Consider the following 23,775-nt stretch of genomic DNA (forward strand, 5'->3'; position numbering starts at 1 on the left):
GGGACCTGGCTGTACACGTGCCTGATATGGCCGGTTTAAAAGCTCCAGTGTTTGTCTCCCAGGACCTTTTTAGAAGAGCTTCTGTTTTGCGGTCTAAGGGATCTAATAGAATCCCTGCATCTTCCACAGGTAGAGATGCCGGTTTCGAAGTTGACGCCACCGCTGCATCCACCTTCGGGACTTTAGACCACACTGCCAATTCCTCATCGCTGAAGGGGTAGCGTCTTTTAGAAGAGGATGGGAGAAACCCCTTCCCCTGTTTGTCCCATTCCTTCTTTACAAGGTCTTTAACGGCAGAAACTACAGGAAAAGCTCGCCTCTTTTTATGACCCAGGCCTGCAAACATAATGTCCTGTGCAGATTTAACTCCCTTAGTGTCTGGACACCCCATAGTGTTCCTTACAGATTTTATAAGGTTGTCAATGCTCTCAACTGGAAAACACGCTCCACCTTCATCCTCAGAGGAACTAGGAGATGATCCTGAGGTGTTGGAGGATCGAATTAGGCCCTCTTCAGACTCTGAGCTAGAGATTGGAGATAGGTGCTTAGTGCCCTGCTTTTTCAAGGATTCTGACCCCAGGGACTGTATTTCTTGCCGTATTAAGGCTCTAATATCTGTGGCTGTAACAGCTGCCTCATCCTGTAAGGTCTGGCTGATACAGGATTGACACAGCCTTTTAGAATATGTGTCAGGTAAGGGCTGCCTGCATAGAGCACATTCTTTATGCTTGGATTTACTAGTCCTTTTAGCCTAGGGGAAAATCAGAGAAGGAAGGGATCAGCTTATGGGAAAAGGATTATAACACTCACCCAGTGAAGCTATTATATTCATCATTATACCGGATTAGGAGATGGAGACACTGTGTGGGGTCTGAGTACTGCATCCGTACTTCTTGATTTACTTCTGTGAGTGTCAGATCCATCCATGGAATGACCACTCCGTTTAGCCGCTGACTTTAAGCTTTTAGCGCTACTTTTGTCAGCGCTATCACGTTCCACAGCAAGTGGAAGCTCAGTATCTGCCGGGGACGACATATTGAGCAACTAGCCCTGTGCCCCGGCGTTTTTGAATCGCGCGGTCCCAGGCAGCGTGCCGCGCCCTCCGCGAACCGGAAGTGCACCAACACTTCCGGTTCAATGAAGCAGCGCAGACTTACCCGCGCACCAGAGCCGGCGCTGCTGCTTTCTGGAATCGGCGCCCCGTACACACAGGCTCCCTCCATAGGCCGGGCCTTCCATGCCCGGAACCTGCCGGATAGTGCCCAGACGAGGGGGGAGGCTGCATGCAGTGGCTCCCCCGCCGCTGCTTCCGATGCCGCAGCCCCTGCTGTCACCGAGAGAACCACGCAGGCGGATGTACCGGCTCGGGTAAGAAAAAGTGGAGGCGCTCCAACCACCTCCATCTGTAGGTAATCCAGAGAGTTCCGATAGGAACAGGAAACCAACTGAGGAGGAGAGGGGGGCCGCCCTTTTATCTCTGTAGGTTTCCTGTTCCTATGGGCGGGTCCCTCTCTCAAAGTGGGTGCTGTCGTGGCGAAGGGTAAAAAGGAGGATTACTAAGGCCGGAGTCACAGTACAGGGAGATATGGCTGTGTCTCGCAGGTTAAAAACAAGCTCTGGCACCGGCACTCCGGAGCAGAGCGTGCGGCTCCATGTATTGCTATGCGGCCGCCCGCTCCGCTCTGGAGTGCCGGCACCAGAGCTTGGTTTTAACCTGCGAGACTTGGCCGTATCTCGCTGTGTGGGATCCCGGCCTTACTGATCACTATTGCTGGCCAGGAGGTGGAGAGCTACATATATTTGGGGGTCCACCTTGACAGTAAACTTGATTGGAGGTGTCATACAGAAAAGGTTTACAAGAAGGGAATGAGCAGACTGTACTTTCTTCAGAAGCTCGAGTCGTTCAATGTGCGCAGTAAAATGCTGGAAATGTTCTACCAGTCAGTTGTGGCAAGTGCTAGTGATGAGGGAATATACTCGTTGCTCCGAGTAATTGTTAGTGCTCGGAGACTTAGTTTTCTTTGCAGCAGCTGAATGATTTACAGCTGATAGACAGCTTGATTAAATGTGGGGATTTCCTAAGAACCAGGCAACCCCCACATGTACTCAGGTTGGCTAACAGCTGTAAATCATGCAGCTGAATCAACAAAAACTAAATCTCCGAGTAGTCACAAATACCCGGAGACCACCCAAGCGTGCTTGGGAAAACCTGAGGAACGAGTATATTCGCTCATCACTAGCAAGCGCCATCTTTTTTGCTACCATATGCTGGGGCAGTAGTGTGCGAGTAATGCAAATAAGCTCAAGAAACGTATCAAGAAGTCAAGCGTCGGCCTCCATCTGGACTCTTTTGAGGAGGTATTGGAGGATAGGATTCAGAAGAAGTGTAGGGCTATAATGATCAATAACACACACCCACTATACGAGCTGTCCTTGAGGCAGAAGAGCACATTCAGCAGCCGTCTAATCCTACTACGGTGCAAGAATGTAAGGTTGGGATACTTGTGCAAGTTATGTGTCCTAATATTTTATGTACTGCTGTTTGTATTGCTGCTGTAATACCGCATGTAACGGGGTCTACTGTGCTGTAGTATCTCTTTCAGTACCACCCCGTGGGTCAGGAGGTCCACTCTGCTTTGGATGGAGTCTGAATGAAGGACGCTGGCAGGAATTTCTTGATTACATGAGAGCATATAAAAGCTGACTGCTTCTCCACGTATTTCCAGTCTAAGAACACACTTTATTTACAGCACACAGAATATATAACACAGATACACAGGGTCGGCCAACAGAAAATCAAGCCAGACAAACATTACAATAGCTGCAGGGGGCCAGAGCCTGCCAATATTTACTGTGGTAATTACAAAGGTGAAGGTGGGGGAGGTCAGAAGGAAAATATCTTCTCCAGGAGCGCAGCCTGTGGACTGATGCATTTCACATGGAACCTATTATACATAACATATACTGCACAACATATTCTTGGTGCTGGGGGGTTCTGTAACACCGCAATTTCCTCTGGGATCAATAAAGTGTATCGTAAGGCCGGAGTCACATTACTAGATAACACGGCCGAGGGGTATGCGATAACACCTCACACAGCACTCGGCCCCGTGTTACTCTATGGGGCAGTGAAAATCTGGGATTGATAGCAATGCTTAGCTCACTCGCCCCCATACAAGTCTACAGGTGTCACCCGAGTGAAGGGGGCGCCACCATAGTGTAATCAGGGTTACCTGGTTATGGGGCCACTCAGAAGGTTCTCCCTGATCCAAACCCACTAGATGCCCCCAGAAATGGAGAATCTCCACATCCCTCCACCCGCACTCCACATAGAGAATAATGGAGCCTCCAGCACCGACCTCCACCCGCAGAGCCGCACTCCACATAGAGAATAATGGAGCCTCCAGCACCGACCTCCACCCGCAGAGCCGCACTCCACATAGAGAATAATGGGGCCTCCAGCACCGACCTCCACCCGCAGAGCCGCACTCCACATAGAGAATAATGGAGCCTCCAGCACCGACCTCCACCCGCAGAGCCGCACTCCACATAGAGAATAATGGGGCCTCCAGCACCGACCTCCACCCGCAGAGCCGCACTCCACATAGAGAATAATGGAGCCTCCAGCACGGACCTCCACCCGCAGAGCCACACTCCACATAGAGAATAATGGGGCCTCCAGCACCGACCTCCACCCGCAGAGCCACACTCCACATAGAGAATAATGGAGCCTCCAGAACCAACCTCCACCCGCAGAGCCCCGCTCCACATAGAGAATAATGGAGCCTCCAGCACCGACCTCCACCCGCAGAGCCGCACTCCACATAGAGAATAATGGAGCCTCCAGCACCGACCTCCACCCGCAGAGCCGCACACCACATAGAGAATAATGGAGCCTCCAGCACCGACCTCCACCCGCAGAGCCGCACTCCACATAGAGAATAATGGAGCCTCCAGCACCGACCTCCACCCACAGAGCCGCACACCACATAGAGAATAATGGAGCCTCCAGCACCGACCTCCACCCGCAGAGCCGCACTCCACATAGAGAATAATGGAGCCTCCAGCATCGACCTCCACCCGCAGAGCCATACTCCACATAGAGAATAATGGAGCCTCCAGCACCGACCTCCACCCGCAGAGCCGCACTCCACATAGAGAATAATGGAGTCTCCAGCCCGACCTCCACCCGCAGAGCCGCACTCCACATAGAGAATAATGGGGCCTCCAGCACCGACCTCCACCCGCAGAGCCGCACTCCACATAGAGAATAATGGAGCCTCCAGCACCGACCTCCACCCGCAGAGCCGCACACCACAGAGAATAATGGAGCCTCCAGCACCGACCTCCACCCACAGAGCCGCACTCCACATAGAGAATAATGTAGCCTCCAGCACCGACCTCCACCCACAGAGCCGCACTCCACATAGAGAATAATGGGGCCTCCAGCACCGACCTCCACCCGCAGAGCCGCACTCCACAGAGAATAATGGAGCCTCCAGCACCAACCTCCACATAGAGAATAATGGAGCCTCCAGCACCGACCTCCACCCGCAGAGCCGCACTCCACATAGAGAATAATGTAGCCTCCAGCACCGACCTCCACCCACAGAGCCGCACTCCACATAGAGAATAATGGAGTCTCCAGCACCGACCTCCACCCGCAGAGCCGCACTCCACAGAGAATAATGGAGCCTCCAGCACCAACCTCCACATAGAGAATAATGGAGCCTCCAGCACCGACCTCCACCCACAGAGCCGCACTCCACATAGAGAATAATGTAGCCTCCAGCACCGACCTCCACCCACAGAGCCGCACTCCACATAGAGAATAATGGGGCCTCCAGCACCAACCTCCACCCGCAGAGCCGCACTCCACATAGAGAATAATGGAGCCTCCAGCACCGACCTCCACCCGCAGAGCCGCACTCCACATAGAGAATAATGGAGCCTCCAGCACCGACCTCCACCCGCAGAGCCGCACTCCACATAGAGAATAATGGAGCCTCCAGCACCGACCTCCACCCGCAGAGCCGCACTCCACATAGAGAATAATGGAGCCTCCAGCACCGACCTCCACCCGCAGAGCCGCACTCCACATAGAGAATAATGGAGCCTCCAGCACCGACCTCCACCCGCAGAGCCGCACTCCACATAGAGAATAATGGAGCCTCCAGCACTGACCTCCACCCGCAGAGCCACACTCCACATAGAGAATAATGGAGCCTCCAGCACCGACCTCCACCCGCAGAGCCACACTCCACATAGAGAATAATGGAGCCTCCAGCACCGACCTCCACATAGAGAATAATGGAGCCTCCAGCACCGACCTCCACCCGCAGAGCCACAGGACACCACGTATATGGCTGCTCTATATGTGCACAGGACCTGTGATGAGGTCACAGGAGGGGAGGAGTCAGGGGTCACATGATCAGGGGCCTCAGTGTATGCAGGACTCTGCTATGCTGGTTGTTATGGTGCTGGATGTTTGGGGTCAGGAGGGGTTTACAGTGTGGATATAGCAGAGCCACCAGTGTACGAAGCGGAGCCGCATGTATGAGGTGTACAGAAGTCATTGAGCTGTAGGTTGGATTGCTGCTAAAGGAGAAAAAAAAACCTCTTTAAATCTTCTTCCTTAGCGAGTGTGACCGGAGCATAAGTGCGATCTGAAGTAAGTGTGTGTCTTGTGATTCAGTGACTTTGGATTCAGGGAGTTTACAAGGGAGGAATTACTGAATTGCTTTTTGCATTTTATTAATACTCTAAATTTCTTTTTACTTAACGTTTCTGTCTGGTGCAATCCCCATTAGGAAATCTGCTCCACTATTGTTAATGCCATCCAGTGCACATCTGGCCACATGTATGCAGCCCTTGAGCAGCCGGGCGAGGGTGCATACTGCTGTGCGAGATGTGAGCACGTTGAGCATTTGGAAGCCCGGATTCTGAATCTAAATGTGCAGCTGGCAACACTGAGATCCATAGACAATATGGAAAGGAGTCTTCTGCTCACTGAGCTCAATGGGACAGATGAGGGGGGGATGGTAGGATGGAGCTGCAGGACAGTGGAGCAGCAAGCTGGGTGACAGAAGGCCGGGTAGAGGGAAGAGTGCCAAGGAGGCTAGTCCTGATCTGGCACACCCCAGTAAGTTGGCAGATGAGGGGGGTGCCAGTACAGGCGTATCACTGCTGCAGCCAGGCATGTCCTCTGAAAGCCGGAGGAGTGACTGCTCCAGTAAGGAGGGAAATAGGAGAGCAGGGCAGGCCAGACAGGTGCTGGTAGTGGGGGACTCAATTATTAGGGGAACAGATAGGGCAATGTGTCACAAAGACAGGGATCGTCGGACGGTGTGCTGCCTACCTGGCGCACAAGTCCGACACATCGCTGATCAGGTGGACAGATTACTGGGAGAGTTAGGTGGAAGGTCCTTAAAGATGATTTCAGGGAATTAGGCTGCAAGCTGAAAGCAAGGACCTCCAACGTGGTATTTTCCGAAATACTGCCTGTACCACGTGCCACGCCAGAGAGGCAACGGGAAATTAGGGAGGTTAATAAATGGCTCATGAATTGGTGTAGGAAGGAGGGGTTTGGGTTCCTGCAGAACTGGGCCGACTTCTCAGTTGGCTACAGGCTCTACGCTAGGGACGGGCTGCACCTCAGTGGGGAAGGTGCAGCTGTGTTGGGGGAGAAAATAACTAGAAGGTTGGAGGAGTGTTTAAACCAGGGATTGGGGGGAGGGTATTCATTTTATAGGAGGGGAAGATAGTGACCTGGGCACAAATAAAGAAATTGGGGGTAGCATGGGGATGGAGTTAGAACAGTTAATAATTTAAGAAAGAATAGAGGTACAGAGAGATACATAAAGTGATGTATACTAATGCAAGGAGCCTCAGCAACAAAATGGAGGAATTAGAATTACCGTACTTTTGGACCATAAGACGCACTTTTTTCCTCCTACAATGTGGAGCAGAATGGGTCTTATAGTCCAAATGTATTGGCTCTGGCTGTGGTGGGGATTTGGGGGAGTGGTATCGGAGGAGCAGCAGGTCACAGAGGCAGGAGCCGGCGGCTCTGGCAAACTCCTGTGCCCGTTGCTAAAGAGAAATGAATATGCACTGCATTCCACGCCCATGGGCATGGTGGGCAATGAATATTAATTTCTTCCTGGTATGATTGATTGGCCCCATCCTAGTCCTGGTATCCGTGGCCCCATCAGAAAAGATATAAAAAAAAAAAAGAAAGCATTACTTACCTTCCTCCCAGAGGCATAGCTAGGATTTTGGTTCAGGGAGGGCAAAGCTTCTGAGTGGGCCCCTAGCCAGGTAACCTTGATTACAACTGGGTAACGCACCCTAATAGTGGAGGAGAACCTCAGCAGATGACCACGCTGTTACTGAAGATAATCTCTATATAAAGACCAACATGGATATTACCGCCATATGGTCAGTGGTAGATACCAGCCCTACAGAACATATAAGAGATCACAGCACATTAACAGATGGTGACTTACCGCTGACGTTCTTTCTGATGGAATCGTTCATTTTTCACATCTTTTCCATCTGGCCCAGACCGACATGACAACTTTTTCCAGCCAGGACTCGGCTGCAGAGAATACTACAAAGACACATTTCACTTCTCATATTTTCAGCACGTCACCATCTATTCCCAACCTGCACAAACTCCTCATCCTGCTGATATCCCAATTCTAAGCTGCTGCTGCCATATATGATGCTATTACTGCACCTGATGTGTGGTTCTCTGCCCTCTAAATTCTAAATCACCCCTCTATAATATAGTAATACCGGGTGCAAGTGCCCTAGAAAACAGTGCCCACATTGTGCCCACTGGAAAGTAATAATGCTCTGCGTGCCCCTTTGATAGTCAAGGTAACATGAGTTCCCCTATAACAATAAGTGCCCACTTTACATTTAATAATGTCCCGTCTCCCTCCTGTACAGCTCCTTTATACACAGTATTAACATAGTTATTAAGGTTGAAGGAAGACTTAAGTCCATCTAGTTCAACCCATAGCCTAACCTAACATGCCCTAACATGATGATCCAGAGCTAGGCAAAAAAAACCCATGTGGCAAAGAGTAAGCTCCACATTGGGGAAAAAATCCGTACGGCAATCAGACTAGTTCCCTGGATCAACGCCCTATCAAGGAAACTAGTGTATATAACCTGTAACATTATACTTTTCAAGAAAGGTATCCAGTCCCCTCTTAAATTTTGGTAATGAATCACTCATTACAATATCATATGGCAGGGAGTTCCATAGTCTCACTGCTCTTACAGTAAAGTAAACTATGATGCTCTCCTATACACAGTATAATGCCCCCTCACTGTATAGTATCACCCACACTGTATGATGGCCCCCTAGATAGCCTCCATATAGTATAATGCACCAGATAGTCTTCAATATATTATAATGCGCTCCCCATAGGCCTTCATATAGTATAATGCACTGCCCATAGGCCTACTCTTTTTTGTATAATGCACCCCCATAGGCAGACTCTATAGCATAAGGCAGCCCCCATACACAGACTCTATAGCATAAGACAGCCCTCCTAGGCAAACTATAGCACAAGGCAGCCCCCATAGGCAGACTCTATAGCACAAGGAAGCCCCCCATAGGCAAACTCTGTAGTATAAGGCAGCACCCCATAGGCAGACACTGTAGTATAAGGCAGCCCCCTAGGCAGACTCTGTAGCACAAGGCAGCCAACATAGGCAGACTCTATAGCACAAGGAAGCCCCCCATAGGCAGACTCTGTAGTATAAGGCAGCCCCCATAGGCAGACTCTGTAGTATAAGGCAGCCCCCATACATGGGCAGACTCTGTAGTATAAGGCAGCCCCCATAGGCAGACTATGTATCATAAATTTCAAAAACAGAGAAAAGCAAATTCGGCACTGCTGCACCACTATGGTCTCTTGAACGAATCTGCAGAGACCATTCACACACTATATTAAAGCCACACACCCCAAGGAACGGGTGCTCAATCCTGTATGAATATAGAGTCCAATGGCATAGTAAAATAAAAAAGGAAGGCACTCACCATTACCAAAAGTGGAAGCGCTCCTGCACTTAATGAGGACCCGTTGAAGCGCAGGAGCATGAAACGGCCTTTGTCCGCACTCTCTGCATTACTCCTGAGCTTATGCTTCTTTATCCATGAAATAAAGACTTCCACTTTTGGTAACGGTGTGTGCCTTTCTTTTTTTCTTTTACTGTGCCATTAGACTCTGTAGTATAAGGCAGCCCCCATAGGCAGACTCTGTAGTAAGGCAGCCCCCCATAGGCAGACTCTGTAGTAATGCAGCCCCCCTGTCATGATTCCAATGGCAGGGAATCACCAAAAGGGCAAGCACAAAAATAGGACAAGCTCTAGGGTGATGGAACCTGAGCTGACCGCGATCCTGAACTTAACACAAACACTAACAGCAGCCGGGGAACGTACCTACGGGGACTCTAGACGTCTCGCGCCAGCCGGAGAACTAACTTCCCCTAGAAGATGAAAAGCAGACCTCGCTTGCCTCCTAGAGAAATACCCCAAAGGGATAGCAGCCCCCCACATATAATGACGGTGAATTAAGAGGAAGGCACATACGCAGGTATGAAAACAGTTTTAGCAAAATGAGGCCCGCTACAGCTAGATAGCAGAAGGATACAAAAGAGATCTAGGCGGTCAGCGAAAAACCCTTTCTTCAAAAAAACATCCTGAAATTACTGGGACCCATGTGCCAACTCATGGCACATGGGGAGTAATTTCAGCCCACTAGAGCAACCAGCAGCAAAGATTCATATGTATGCAAGCTGGACTAAAAACATGATAAGGCAGAACACAAAAAACAGGAAAATCAGAACTTAGCTTGTCCAGCAGATTATAGGAGCAGGTAACAGAGGCAAACAGAGACACTCTGATTACATTGATAGCCGGCAAGGTAATGACAGGAAAGCCAGGTTAAATAGGAAACACCCAGCCTATGATGGACAGGTGGAAACCAGAGACAGCAACCCACCAAAGTCACCCAGTACCACTTGTAACCACCAGAGGGAGCCCAAAAACAGAATCCACAACAGTACCCCCCCCTTGAGGAGGGGTCACCGAACCCTCACGAGAACCCCCAGGGCGATCAGGATGAGCTCTATGGAAGGCGCGGACCAAATCAGTCGCATGAACATCAGAGGCGACCACCCAGGAATTATCCTCCTGACCATAACCCTTCCACTTAACCAAATACTGGAGTTTACGTCTGGAAACACGAGAATCCAAGATCTTCTCAACAACATACTCCAATTCTCCCTCCACCAGCACCGGAGCAGGAGGCTCAACCGAAGGAACAACGGGCACCTCATACCTCCGCAATAACGACCGATGGAACACATTATGAATAGCAAACAATGCTGGGAGATCCAAACGAAAAGACACAGGGTTAAGAATCTCCAAGATCTTATAAGGACCGATGAACCAAGGCTTGAACTTAGGAGAAGAGACCTTCATAGGGACAAAACGAGAAGACAACCACACCAAGTCCCCAACACGAAGTCGGGGACCCACGCGGCGACGGCGATTAGCAAACTGCTGAGCCTTCTCCTGAGACAACTTTAAATTGTCCACCACCTGATTCCAAATCTGATGTAGCCTGTCCACCACCACGTCCACTCCAGGACAATCCGAAGGCTCCACCTGACCAGAGGAAAAACGAGGATGAAACCCCGAATTACAAAAGAAAGGAGAAACCAAAGTGGCAGAACTAGCCCGATTATTAAGGGCAAATTCGGCCAGCGGCAAAAAGGCAACCCAGTCATCTTGATCAGCAGAAACAAAACACCTTAAATAAGTTTCCAAGGTCTGATTAGTTCGCTCCGTCTGGCCATTCGTCTGAGGATGGAATGCAGACGAGAAAGACAAATTAATGCCCATCTTAGCACAAAACGTCCGCCAAAATCTAGACACAAACTGGGATCCCCTGTCAGAAACGATATTCTCCGGAATCCCATGCAAACGAACCACGTTCTGAAAAAACAAAGGGACCAACTCAGAGGAGGAAGGCAACTTAGGCAAGGGTACCAAATGAACCATCTTAGAAAAGCGGTCACACACAACCCAGATGACGGACATTTTCTGTGAGACAGGGAGATCTGAAATAAAATCCATGGAAATGTGCGTCCAAGGCCTCTTCGGGATAGGCAAGGATAACAACAACCCACTGGCCCGAGAACAGCAAGGCTTAGCCCGAGCACACACTTCACAAGACTGCACAAAGGTACGCACATCCCTTGACAAGGAAGGCCACCAAAAAGACCTGGCCACCAAGTCTCTAGTACCAAATATTCCAGGATGACCAGCCAATGCAGAAGAATGGACCTCGGAGATGACTCTACTGGTCCAATCATCCGGAACAAACAGTCTTTCTGGTGGACAACGATCAGGTTTATCCGCCTGAAACTCCTGCAATGCACGTCGCAAGTCTGGGGAGACGGCGGACAATATTACCCCATCCCTAAGGATACCAGTAGGCCCAGAGTCTCCGGGAGAGTCAGGCACAAAACTCCTGGAAAGAGCATCTGCCTTCACATTCTTTGAACCTGGCAGGTATGAAACCACAAAATTGAAACGAGAAAAAAACAATGACCAACGAGCCTGTCTAGGATTCAGACGCCTGGCAGACTCAAGGTAAATCAGATTTTTGTGATCAGTCAAGACCACCACACGATGTCTAGCACCCTCAAGCCAATGACGCCACTCCTCAAATGCCCACTTCATGGCCAAAAGCTCCCGATTACCCACATCATAATTCCGCTCGGCGGGCGAGAATTTTCTAGAAAAGAACGCACATGGCTTCATCACCGAGCCATCGGAACTTCTCTGTGACAAAACCGCCCCCGCTCCAATCTCGGAAGCATCAACCTCAACCTGAAAAGGAAGTGAAACATCTGGTTGACATAACACAGGAGCAGAAGAAAACCGGTGCTTAAGTTCCTGAAATGCCTCCACAGCCGTAGGAGACCAATCAGCAACATCAGCACCTTTCTTAGTCAAATCAGTCAAAGGTTTAACAACACTGGAAAAATTAGCAATGAAACGACGATAAAAATTAGCAAAACCCAAGAACCTCTGAAGACTCTTAACAGATGTAGGTTGTGTCCAGTCACAGATCGCCTGAACCTTGACGGGATCCATCTCAATAGTAGAAGGAGAAAAAATGTACCCCAAAAAAGAAATCTTCTGAACTCCGAAGAGACATTTTGAGCCCTTCACAAACAAAGAATTGGCCCGCAGGACTTGAAACACCTTCCTGACCTGTAGAACATGAGACTCCCATTCATCAGAAAAAACCAAAATATCATCCAAATACACAATCATAAACTTATCCAGATATTCACGGAAAATATTGTGCATAAAGGACTGAAAGACTGAAGGAGCATTAGAAAGTCCAAAAGGCATTACCAAATACTCAAAATGGCCCTCAGGCGTATTAAATGCGGTTTTCCACTCATCACCCTGCTTTATCCGCACAAGATTATACGCACCGCGAAGATCTATCTTAGTGAACCACCTAGCCCCCTTAATGCGAGCAAACAAATCAGTCAATAATGGCAATGGATACTGATATTTGACTGTAATCTTTTCAGAAGGCGATAATCTATACAAGGCCTCAGGGAACCATCTTTTTTAGCCACGAAAAAAAAACCTGCTCCCAGAGGGGACGAAGATGGACGAATATGTCCCTTTTCCAAGGACTCCTTAATATAACTCCGCATAGCAGTATGCTCTGGCACTGACAGATTAAATAAACGACCCTTAGGGAACTTACTGCCAGGAATTAAATCTATAGCACAGTCACAATCCCTATGAGGAGGGAGCGAATTGAGCTTAAGCTCCTCAAAAACATCCCGATAGTCAGACAAAAACGCAGGGACCTCAGAAGGAGTAGATGAAGCTATTGAAATCAGAGGTGCATCATCATGAACCCCCTGACATCCCCAGCTTAACACAGACATTGTTTTCCAATCCAGGACTGGATTATGAGTTTGTAACCATGGCAGACCAAGCACTAGTACATCATGTAAATTATACAGTACAAGGAAGCGAATCACCTCCTGATGAACGGGAGTCATGCGCATGGTCACTTGTGTCCAGTACTGCGGTTTATTCATAGCCAATGGTGTAGAGTCAATTCCCTTCAAAGGAATAGGAACTTCCAGAGGCTCCAGACTAAACCCGCAGCGTTTGGCAAATGACCAATCCATAAGACTCAGGGCAGCGCCCGAATCCACATAGGCATCGACAGAAATGGATGACAGTGAACAAATCAGAGTTACAGACAAAATGAACTTAGACTGCAGAGTACTAATGGCAAAAGATTTATCAACCTTTTTTGTGCGTTTAGAGCATGCTGATATAACATGAGCTGAATCACCACAATAAAAACACAATCCATTTTTCCGCCTATAATTTTGCCGTTCACTTCTAGACTGAATTCTATCACATTGCATAGTCTCAGGTGCCTGTTCAGAAGACACCGCCAACTGGTGCACAGGTTTGCGCTCCCGTAAACGCCGATCAATCTGAATGGCCATAGTCATAGACTCATTCAGACCTGTAGGCGCAGGGAACCCAACCATAATATCCTTAATGGCCTCAGAAAGACCATTTCTGAAGTTTGCAGTCAGGGCGCACTCATTCCACTGAGTAAGCACCGACCATTTCCGAAATTTTTGACAATATACTTCCGCTTCATCATGCCCCTGAGAGAGGGCCAATAAAGCCTTTTCAGCCTGAATCTCCAGGTTAGGTTCCTCATAGAGCAATCCCAGTGCCAGAAAAAACGCATCCACACTGAGCAATGCAGGATCCCCTGGTGCCAAGGCAAATGCCCAATTCTGAGGGTCACCCCGCAGGAAAGATATAACAATCTTGACCTGCTGAGCAGGGTCTCCAGAGGAGCGAGATTTCAAAGAAAGAAACAATTTGCAATTGTTCCTGAAATTCAAGAAGGTAGATCTATCTCCAGAAAAAAACTCTGGAATAGGAATTCTAGGTTCAGACATAGGAGTGTGAACAACAAAATCCTGTATGTTTTGAACCTTAGCAGCAAGATTATTCAGGCTGGAAGCCAAACTCTGGACATCCATGTTAAACAGCTAAGGTCAGAGCCATTCAAGGGTTAAGAGGAGGTAAGAAGCAGCTAGACAGCAATTAAGGGCTAGGCAGCAAAACTCTGAGGAAAGAAAAAAAAAAATCCCCCTCAACACTTCTTTTTCTCCTGCTTCAGCCCAAACTTTCGGGCCGGCTATACTGTCATGATTCCAATGGCAGGGAATCACCAAAAGGGCAAGCACAAAAATAGGACAAGCTCTAGGGTGATGGAACCTGAGCTGACCGCGATCCTGAACTTAACACAAACACTAACAGCAGCCGGGGAACGTACCTACGGGGACTCTAGACGTCTCGCGCCAGCCGGAGAACTAACTTCCCCTAGAAGATGAAAAGCAGACCTCGCTTGCCTCCTAGAGAAATACCCCAAAGGGATAGCAGCCCCCCACATATAATGACGGTGAATTAAGAGGAAGGCACATACGCAGGTATGAAAACAGTTTTAGCAAAATGAGGCCCGCTACAGCTAGATAGCAGAAGGATACAAAAAGAGATCTAGGCGGTCAGCGAAAAACCCTTTCTTCAAAAAAACATCCTGAAATTACTGGGACCCATGTGCCAACTCATGGCACATGGGGAGTAATTTCAGCCCACTAGAGCAACCAGCAGCAAAGATTCATATGTATGCAAGCTGGACTAAAAACATGATAAGGCAGAACACAAAAAACAGGAAAATCAGAACTTAGCTTGTCCAGCAGATTATAGGAGCAGGTAACAGAGGCAAACAGAGACACTCTGATTACATTGATAGCCGGCAAGGGAATGACAGGAAAGCCAGGTTAAATAGGAAACACCCAGCCTATGATGGACAGGTGGAAACCAGAGACAGCAACCCACCAAAGTCACCCAGTACCACTTGTAACCACCAGAGGGAGCCCAAAAACAGAATCCACAACACCCCCCATAGGCAGACTCTGTAATAAGGCAGCCCCCATAGGCAGACTCTGTAATAAAGTCAGTCCCCCCATAGGCACTCTGTAGTGTTGGAGAAGGGATTCCTAACCTACTCAGGTGTTCTGTCTTAGTTACTCAAGCTATGAAGCAGTAATCAGAGAGACACACTGCTCGTTGTCTTTTCAAATAGTCTCTGCTTTCATGGGGGAGTTAGGGTGTTCTCTTATAGTACAAGATCAAAGGGAAATGAGGCATTACACAATACTCTGTCAGAAATATGTGTTATACAATGGGTTGTCAAACACATCCTGGGATATGAGATAAATTAGATAAGAGAATGTGGGGGTACTTCAAGCATTTCAATGTGTTCTGGTTAAAAGTTAAAGTTCTCAAGAGAATCTGGATGAAGAAATAGAATTCTTGGGTGATTACAGACCATATTGAAAACAACAACACGTATTTGACAATTTCTGGGAATTGTAGGAACTGACCGTTGGCGATAAGAATGTAGACAGATGATAACTGGAACCTAGGCCATTCTTGTATAATACTATTTTCTTCTATTTTATTCAGAACAGAAGTTAACCACTCCTTTAACAACTCGCCTCTTTTTTTCATCTGGTCTACATTGCCCTTGCTAATCCCTTCCTGTTACTCAGGTCTGCAAGATAACCCTACTTCACAATATACACAGCTTATCCTATAAATATCATGGGATACCAGTCTTACTGCTTATCCATTCAGATTATAATCGTGTTCCTTCTAACCCTATTTCTATCAAGGGATTAATATGAGGGGATGATATAGATATAGTTTTATGACATTATATAATATAGACATTTTTATTAATATATTAAACTATGTGTTAGAATATAGTTTGTTAGTATAATTCATAGAGTCCATATTGTCAATGAGTCTTTGTAAGTTCTCTGTGGGTTCTTTGTCTCTTATCAGACCATTGGTCTTCCACAATACATACAATCAGCCAAATCTACTGAAGTTTGCTTGTTGCAGAATATGTATCCACGTTGGAGTGCGGTTATCGAGGTAGTCATCACTTGGGTTTCCTTTATTATCAAGGTAGTCATCACTTGGGTTTGCTTTATCTCAGAGTCAGTATGGCTTTTAACTTTACGTTTACCTGGAAAACATTTGCAATTAGAACTGAGAATTTTCTTTAAAAGCATAACAAATAACTTTACCATCGCTTTATCATTTCAACTTGTTCTATATCATGAGTAACTCTCATTAGCCCTGAAGGATCTATATAGTGGCATCAGGCAGTTCTTACCACCCGACAGAAGACTCCTTGAGAGGCTGTGATATAATTGTATACCATGGAATGCTGATTAAATATAATAACTATAAGCTGTTTCATGTAGGCTGATTCAACATTTAGAGAATCAAATAAATAATCAGTTATACTATCAAAAGTGTCACCTAGTTGATGCATACCAACACATATTCATAGATGCCTATCTCTGGAAGCTGTATGAAATTAATTTGAGGTAGCTGGAGCAGGTACAATGGTCAGGCGGTGCACTTTTTTCCACATTTAGGCATACACAGATTACGCATCCCTATACGAATCTAGAAGCAGCACAATGGAATTCTGGGGCTTTTACCTGACTTAAAATTGCATTCTTAGACTGATACGTCAGTCCATGAGAAAGGGCACACATAATGAAGAATAGTGCCTGAGGCAAGCAGTACTTACTGTCCGCTCTCCGGTCCTTCCTGTTCTTTAGCACCTGAGTGCCTTTGCCATTCTTCTTTTTCCGGTGCAGAGGCCTGATCTTGCAGGCTCTCGAGTAGTTGTAGCATACGTCCTAACTTTTGAAGATGGGAAAGAGGGACAAAGTTAGCGGCGTGCAAGGCGCGCCGCGGCAAAGTTTAGGCCACGCCTCTGACCACAACCATTCATAACTAGTCACACCCATATCCATGTCCCAACCACACCCATTTAGCACTGCTGATCACACTGTTTCATAAAGAATAATTATAAACAAAAAATATGGCCACACAGTGCTCTATACTGTATAATGGCCACACATGATGCTCAATACTGTATAATGGCCACACAGTGCTCCATACTGTATAATGGCCCCACAATGCTCCATACTGTATAATGGCCACACATGATGCTCCATACCGTATAATGACCACATATGATGCTCCATACTGTATAATGGCCCCACATGATGCTCCATGCTGTATAATGTCCACACAGTGCTCCATACTGTATAATGGGCCCACAATGCTCCATACTGTACAATGGCCACACGATGCTCCATACTGTATAATGACCACACATGATGCTCCATACTGTATAATGGCCCCACATGATGCTCCATACTGTATAATGACCGCACATGATGCTGCATACTGTATAATGACTGCACATGATGCTCCATACTGTATAATGGCTGCACATGATGCTCCATACTGTATAATGACCGCACATGATGCTCCATACTGTATAGTGGCTGCACATGATGCTCCATACTGTATAATGACTGCACATGATGCTCCATACTGTATAATGACTGCACATGATGCTCCATACTGTATAATGACTGCACATGATGCTCCATACTGTATAATGACAGAACATGATGCTCTATACTGTATATTGGCCGCACATGATACTTCGTACCGTATAATGGCTACACATCTACTCCTACACACGTGGCTGTGCTCCGTACACTTTGCACACACGGCTCCGCTCCATACACCTCATACACATGCGGCTCCGCTCCGTACACCTCATACACACACACGTCTCCGCTCCATACACCTCATACACACACAGCTCCGCTCCATACACCTCGTACACACACGGCTCCGCTCCATACACCTCGTACACACATGGCTCCGCTCCATACACCTTGTACACATTCAGCTCCGCTCCATACACCTCGTACACATTCAGCTCCGCTCCATACACCTCGTACACATTCAGCTCTGCTCATACACCTCGTACACATTCAGCTCCGCTCCATACACCTCAGTTTACATCGGCGAAGTGCTGCTGAGAACAATGATTTTTGTTCCGGAAAAAACAATCTGAATATGCAGCATTTTACTTGTTTAGTAAAATATACCCCATAGTCCTCCATATATTATAATGTGCTCCACAGTCCTCCATATAGTATAATACACTCCCTGTAGTCCTCCATATATTAAAATACACTGCTCAGTCCTCCACATAGTATAATACACTCCTCATAGTCCTCTATATAGCATAATACACTCCTCATAGTGCTCCATATAGTATAATGCACCGCCAGTCATCCATGTAGTACAATTCACTTCCCATAGTATAATGCACCCCATAGTTCTTCGTATAGTATAACGTATTCCCCATAGTCCTCGATACAGTATAATGCAGCCCACATATAGTATAATGCAGCCACCACCCTACAGAGTATAATGCAGCCACCCCACAGAGTATAATGCAGCCACCCCACAGAGTATAATGCAGCCACCCCAGAGTATAATGTAACCCCCCATAGAATATAATGCAGCCCACCTCCCCATAATTAATAATGTAGCCACCCATACAATATAATGCAGCCCCCCATAGTATATAACACAGCCTCCCCCATAGAATATAATATACCCCCACAATAGTATATAACACAGCCACATAGTATATAACACGGCCTCCCCATAGAATATAGTATATAGCACAGCCTGCATAATATAGCACAGCCCGCGTAGTAGATAACACAGCCCACACAGTAGTATACAGCACAGACCACACAGTAGTATACAGCACAGCCCGCATAGTAGTATACAGCATAGCCTGTTGTGAATTCCGTTCTTGGGCTTCCTCCGGTGGTTGTAAATCGCACTTTTGTGAATTCTGCCCTTGGGCTCCCTCCGGTGGTTTTAAGTGGAACTGCTGCTCCTTGGATTTAGCTTAGCAGCTGCTTCCACTGATCGTCTCTCCTGCTCTGCTATTTAGCCTGGCTCTGATCTTCAGCCAGTGCCAGCTGTCAATGTTTCTTGGTTGGATTCAGATCTCTCCTTGGATTTCCTTGATAGTCGGTCCTGTTCAGCAAAGATAAGTCCTTGCTTGTTCATTTGTTGTCCTCTTGCTGTGGACTTAATCATTCAGTTTGCTGTTTGCTCTAGTCCAGCTTGTCAGTATTCAATATTCAGTTAAGCTGGAAGCTCTGGGGAAGCAGATTTGCCCTCCACACCGTTAGTCAGGTGTGGAGATCTTTTGTAAACTCTGTGATGGCTTTTTCTAGCTTTTAATACTGACCGCACAGTATCCTTTCCTATTCTGTCTATATAGTTAGAAGTGGCCTCCTTTGCTAAATCCTGGTTTCATTCTGTGTATGTAATTTCCCTTTCCACTCACAGTCCATATTTGTGGGGGGCTGTCTGTCCTTTGGGGATTTTCTCTGAGGCAAGATAGTTTTCCTGTTTCCATCTTTAGGGGTAGTTAGTTCTCCGGCTGTGACGAGATGTCTAGGGAGTGACAGGAACATTCCATGGCTACTTCTAGTGTTGTGTTAGGTTCAGGAACTGCGGTCAGTAAAGATACCATCTCCTCAGAGCTCGTCCCATGTTGCTCCTTAACCACCAGGTCATAACAGTACAGCTGGCCGGCAATGTATTGAATGCATCTCAAAAGAGGGAAAAAAAAAGTTCTGAGCCATTTTTTTTTCTCTGCAGCCTGTTTTGTCTTTTTTTTCCCCTTAATCTCTGGGTGGTTCAGGATTCTGGCGCTGACATGGATGTTCAGGGTTTGTTCTCTCGTGTGGATCAGCTTGCTGCAAGGGTACAGAGTATCCAAGATTATGTTGTTCAGACTCCGGTTTTGGAGCCTAGAATTCCTACTCCTGATTTGTTTTTTGGGGATAGATCTAAGTTCTTGAACTTTAAAAATAACTGCAGATTGTTTTTTGCTTTGAGACCCCGTTCCTCTGGTGATCCCATTCAGCAGGTGAAAATTGTCATCTCTCTGCTGCGTGGAGACCCTCAGGATTGGGCATTCTCCCTTGAGTCAGGGGATCCGGCATTACTTAATGTAGACGCATTTTTTCAAGCGCTCGGATTACTGTATGATGAACCTAATTCTGTGGATCAGGCAGAAAAAACCTTGTTGGCCCTGTGTCAGGGTCAGGAAGCGGCAGAATTATACTGCCAGAAATTTAGAAAGTGGTATGTGCAATTTTCAGAAAGGGTCTTTCTGAAGCCCTTAAAGATGTTATGGTGGGGTTCCCCACGCCTGTTGGTTTGAACGAATCTATGTCTCTAGCCATTCAGATTGATCGGCGCCTGCGCGAGCACAAGGTTGTGCACCATATGGCAGTGTCCTCTGAGCAGTCCTGAGCCAATGCAATGTGATAGGATTTGGACTAGAGCAGAACGGCAGAATTCAGACGTCAGAATAGGCTGTGTTTTTACTGTGGTGATTCTGCTCATGCTATTTCTGATTGCCCTAAGCGTACTAAGAGGGTCGCTAGGTCTGTTACCATTAGTACTGTGCAGCCTAAATTTCTCTTGTCTGTTACCCTGATTTGCTCATTATCGTCCTTTTCTGTCATGGCATTTGTGGATTCAGGCGCTGCCCTGAATTTAATGGACTTAGAGTTCGCCAGACGCTGTGGTTTTTCCTTATAGCCTTTGCAGAGCCCTATTCCCTTAAGGGGCATTGATGCGACACCATTAGCCAAGAATAAACCTCAGTACTGGACTCAGCTGACCATGTGTATGGCTCCAGCACATCAGGAAGATTGTCGTTTTCTGGTGTTGCATAATTTGCATGATGTGGTTGTACTAGGTTTTCCATGGTTACAGGTACATAATCCAGTGCTGGACTGGAAATCCATGTCTGTGACTAGTTGGGGTTGTCAAGGGGTACATAGTGATGTTCCTTTGATGTCAATCTCCTCTCCCCCCTCTTCTGAAGTTCCTGAGTTTTTGTCGGATTTCCAGGATGTATTTGATGAGCCCAAGTCCAGTTCCCTTCCTCCTCATAGGGACTGTGATTGTGCTATTAACTTGATTCCTGGCTGTAAGTTCCCTAAGGGCCGACTTTTCAATCTGTCTGTGCCAGAGCATGCCGCCATGCGGAGTTATGTTAAGGAGTCTTTGGAGAAGGGGCATATTTGCCCCTCTTCGTCACTGTTGGGAGCGGGATTCTTCTTTGTTGCCAAGAAGGATGGCTCCTTGAGACCCTGTATTGATTATCGCCTTCTTAATAAGATCACGGTCAAATTCCAATACCCTTTACCTTTGCTCTCTGATTTGTTTGCTCGGATTAAGGGGGCTAGTTGGTTTACTAACATTGACCTTCGAGGGGCGTATAATCTTGTTCGTATTAAACAGGGTGACGAATGGAAAACTGCATTTAATACGCCCGAAGGCCATTTTGAATACCTTGTGATGCCATTCGGGCTCTCTAATGCCCCATCTGTGTTTCAGTCCTTCATGCATGATATCTTCCGGAATTATCTTGATAAATTCATGTTTGTATATTTGGATGATATCTTGATTTTTTCCGACGATTGGGAGTCTCATGTGAAACAGGTCAGGATGGTATTTCAGATCCTTCGTGCTAACACTTTATTTGTGAAGGGGTCTAAATGCCTATTTGGAGTTCAGAAGGTTTCTTTTTTGGGTTTTATTTTTTCTCCCTCGGCTATAGAAATGGATCCTGTTAAGGTCCAAGCCATTCATGATTGGATTCAACCCACTTCTGTGAAGAGCCTTCAGAAATTTTTGGGCTTTGCTAATTTTTATTGCCGTTTCATTGCCAACTTTTACAGTGTGGTTAAGCCCCTGACCGATTTGACGAAGAAAGGCTCTGATGTGCTGAATTGGTCCTCTGCGGCTGTTGAGGCCTTTCAGGAGCTTAAACGTCGATTTACTTCTGCCCCTGTGTTGCGTCAGCCGGATGTTTCTCTTCCTTTTCAGGTTGAGGTTGACGCTTCTGAGATTGGGGCAGGGGCCGTTTTGTCTCAGAGAAGTTCTGATGGTTCTCTGATGAAACCGTGTGCCTTTATCTCCAGAAAGTTTTCGCCTGCGGAGCGTAATTATGATGTCGGCAATCGGGAGTTGTTGGCTATGAAGTGGGCATTTGAGGAGTGGCGACATTGGCTTGAGGGAGCCAAGCACCGCATTGTGGTCTTGACTGACCATAAGAATCTGATTTACCTCGAGTCTGCCAAGCGGTTGAATCCTAGACAGGCTCGATGGTCCCTGTTTTTCTCCCGTTTTGATTTTGTGGTCTCATATCTTCCGGGATCTAAGAATGTTAAGGCTGATGCCCTCTCTAGGAGTTTTTTGCCTGATTCTCCGGAAGTCCTTGAGCCGGTTGGTATTCTCAAGGAGGGGGTGATTCTTTCTGCCATCTCCCCTGATTTACAGCGGGTGCTTCAGGAATTTCAGGCTGATAAACCTGACCGCTGTCCAGTGGGGAAACTGTTTGTTCCTGATAGATGGACTAGTAAGGTAATTTCTGAGGTTCATTGTTCGGTGTTGGCTGGTCATCCTGGGATTTTTGGTACCAGAGATTTGGTTGCTAGGTCCTTTTGGTGGCCTTCCTTGTCGCGGGATGTGCGTTCTTTTGTGCAGTCCTGTGGGACTTGTGCCCGGGCCAAGCCTTGCTGTTCCCGCGCTAGTGGGTTGCTTTTGCCTTTGCCGGTTCCTGAGAGGCCCTGGACGCATATTTCCATGGATTTTATTTTGGATCTTCCTGTTTCCCAGAAGATGTCTGTTATCTGGGTGGTTTGTGACCGGTTTTCTAAGATGGTCCATTTGGTACCTTTGCCTAAATTGCCTTCCTCCTCTGATTTGGTTCCATTGTTTTTTCAGCATGTGGTTCGTTTGCATGGCATTCCGGAGAATATTGTGTCTGACAGAGGTTCTCAGTTTGTTTCTAGGTTTTGGCGGTCCTTTTGTGCTAGGATGGGCATTGATTTGTCTTTTTCTTCTGCGTTTCATCCTCAAATGGCCAAACTGAGCGAACCAATCAGACCTTGGAAACCTATTTGAGATGCTTTGTGTCTGCTGATCAGGATGATTGGGTGGCCTTCTTGCCGTTGGCCGAGTTTGCCCTTAATAATCGGGCTAGTTCGGCTACTTTGGTTTCGCCTTTTTTTTTTTTAATTTTGGTTTTCATCCTCGTTTTTCTTCAGGGCAGGCTGAGCCTTCTGATTGTCCTGGTGTGGATTCTGTGGTGGACAGGTTACAGCAGATTTGGACTCATGTGGTGGACAATTTAACTTTGTCTCAGGAAAAGGCTCAACGTTTTGCTAACCGCCGTCGGTGTGTTGGTCCCCGGCTTCGCGTTGGGGATTTAGTTTGGTTATCTTCTCGTCAGGTTCCTATGAAGGTTTCTTCCCCTAAGTTCAAGCCTCGCTTTATTGGTCCCTATAAGATTTCTGAGATTATCAATCCGGTATCTTTTCGTTTGGCCTTTCCAGCCTCTTTTGCCATCCATAATGTTTTCCATAGATCTTTGTTGCAGAGATATGTGGTGCCCGTTGTTCCCTCTGTTGATCCTCCTGCCCCGGTGTTGGTTGAGGGGGAGTTGGAATATGTGGTGAAGATTTTGGATTCTCGTTTTTCGAGGCGGAGGCTTCAGTATCTTGTCAAGTGGAAGGGTTATGGCCAAGAGGATAATTCTTGGGTTGTTGCCTCCGATGTCCATGCCGCCGATTTGGTTCGTGCCTTTCACTTGGCTCGTCCTGATT

General features: G+C 47.2%; 2 protein-coding genes across 2 annotated transcripts in view; one reads left to right on the forward strand and one right to left on the reverse strand.

Annotated features, from left to right (window-relative positions):
* The window catches only part of LOC143768012 (oocyte zinc finger protein XlCOF7.1-like), a 281,134-nt gene extending 275,745 nt beyond the window's left edge, over positions 1-5,389 (reverse strand). Inside the window, exon 1 of one of the 2 annotated variants that reach the window (XM_077256644.1) lies at positions 5,185-5,343. In XM_077256644.1, coding sequence (XP_077112759.1) covers positions 5,185-5,211 — 27 coding nt within the window. In that variant the 5' untranslated portion in view covers positions 5,212-5,343. Of the gene's footprint in view, positions 1-5,184 lie in introns of both variants that reach the window. The other variant, XM_077256645.1, reaches the window with a different exon arrangement.
* LOC143768002 (uncharacterized) overlaps positions 1-23,775 on the forward strand; it is a 579,067-nt gene that overhangs the window by 157,720 nt on the left and 397,572 nt on the right.

This window comes from Ranitomeya variabilis, chromosome 4 (assembly GCF_051348905.1).
Source record: "Ranitomeya variabilis isolate aRanVar5 chromosome 4, aRanVar5.hap1, whole genome shotgun sequence".
Taxonomy (NCBI): domain Eukaryota; kingdom Metazoa; phylum Chordata; class Amphibia; order Anura; family Dendrobatidae; genus Ranitomeya; species Ranitomeya variabilis.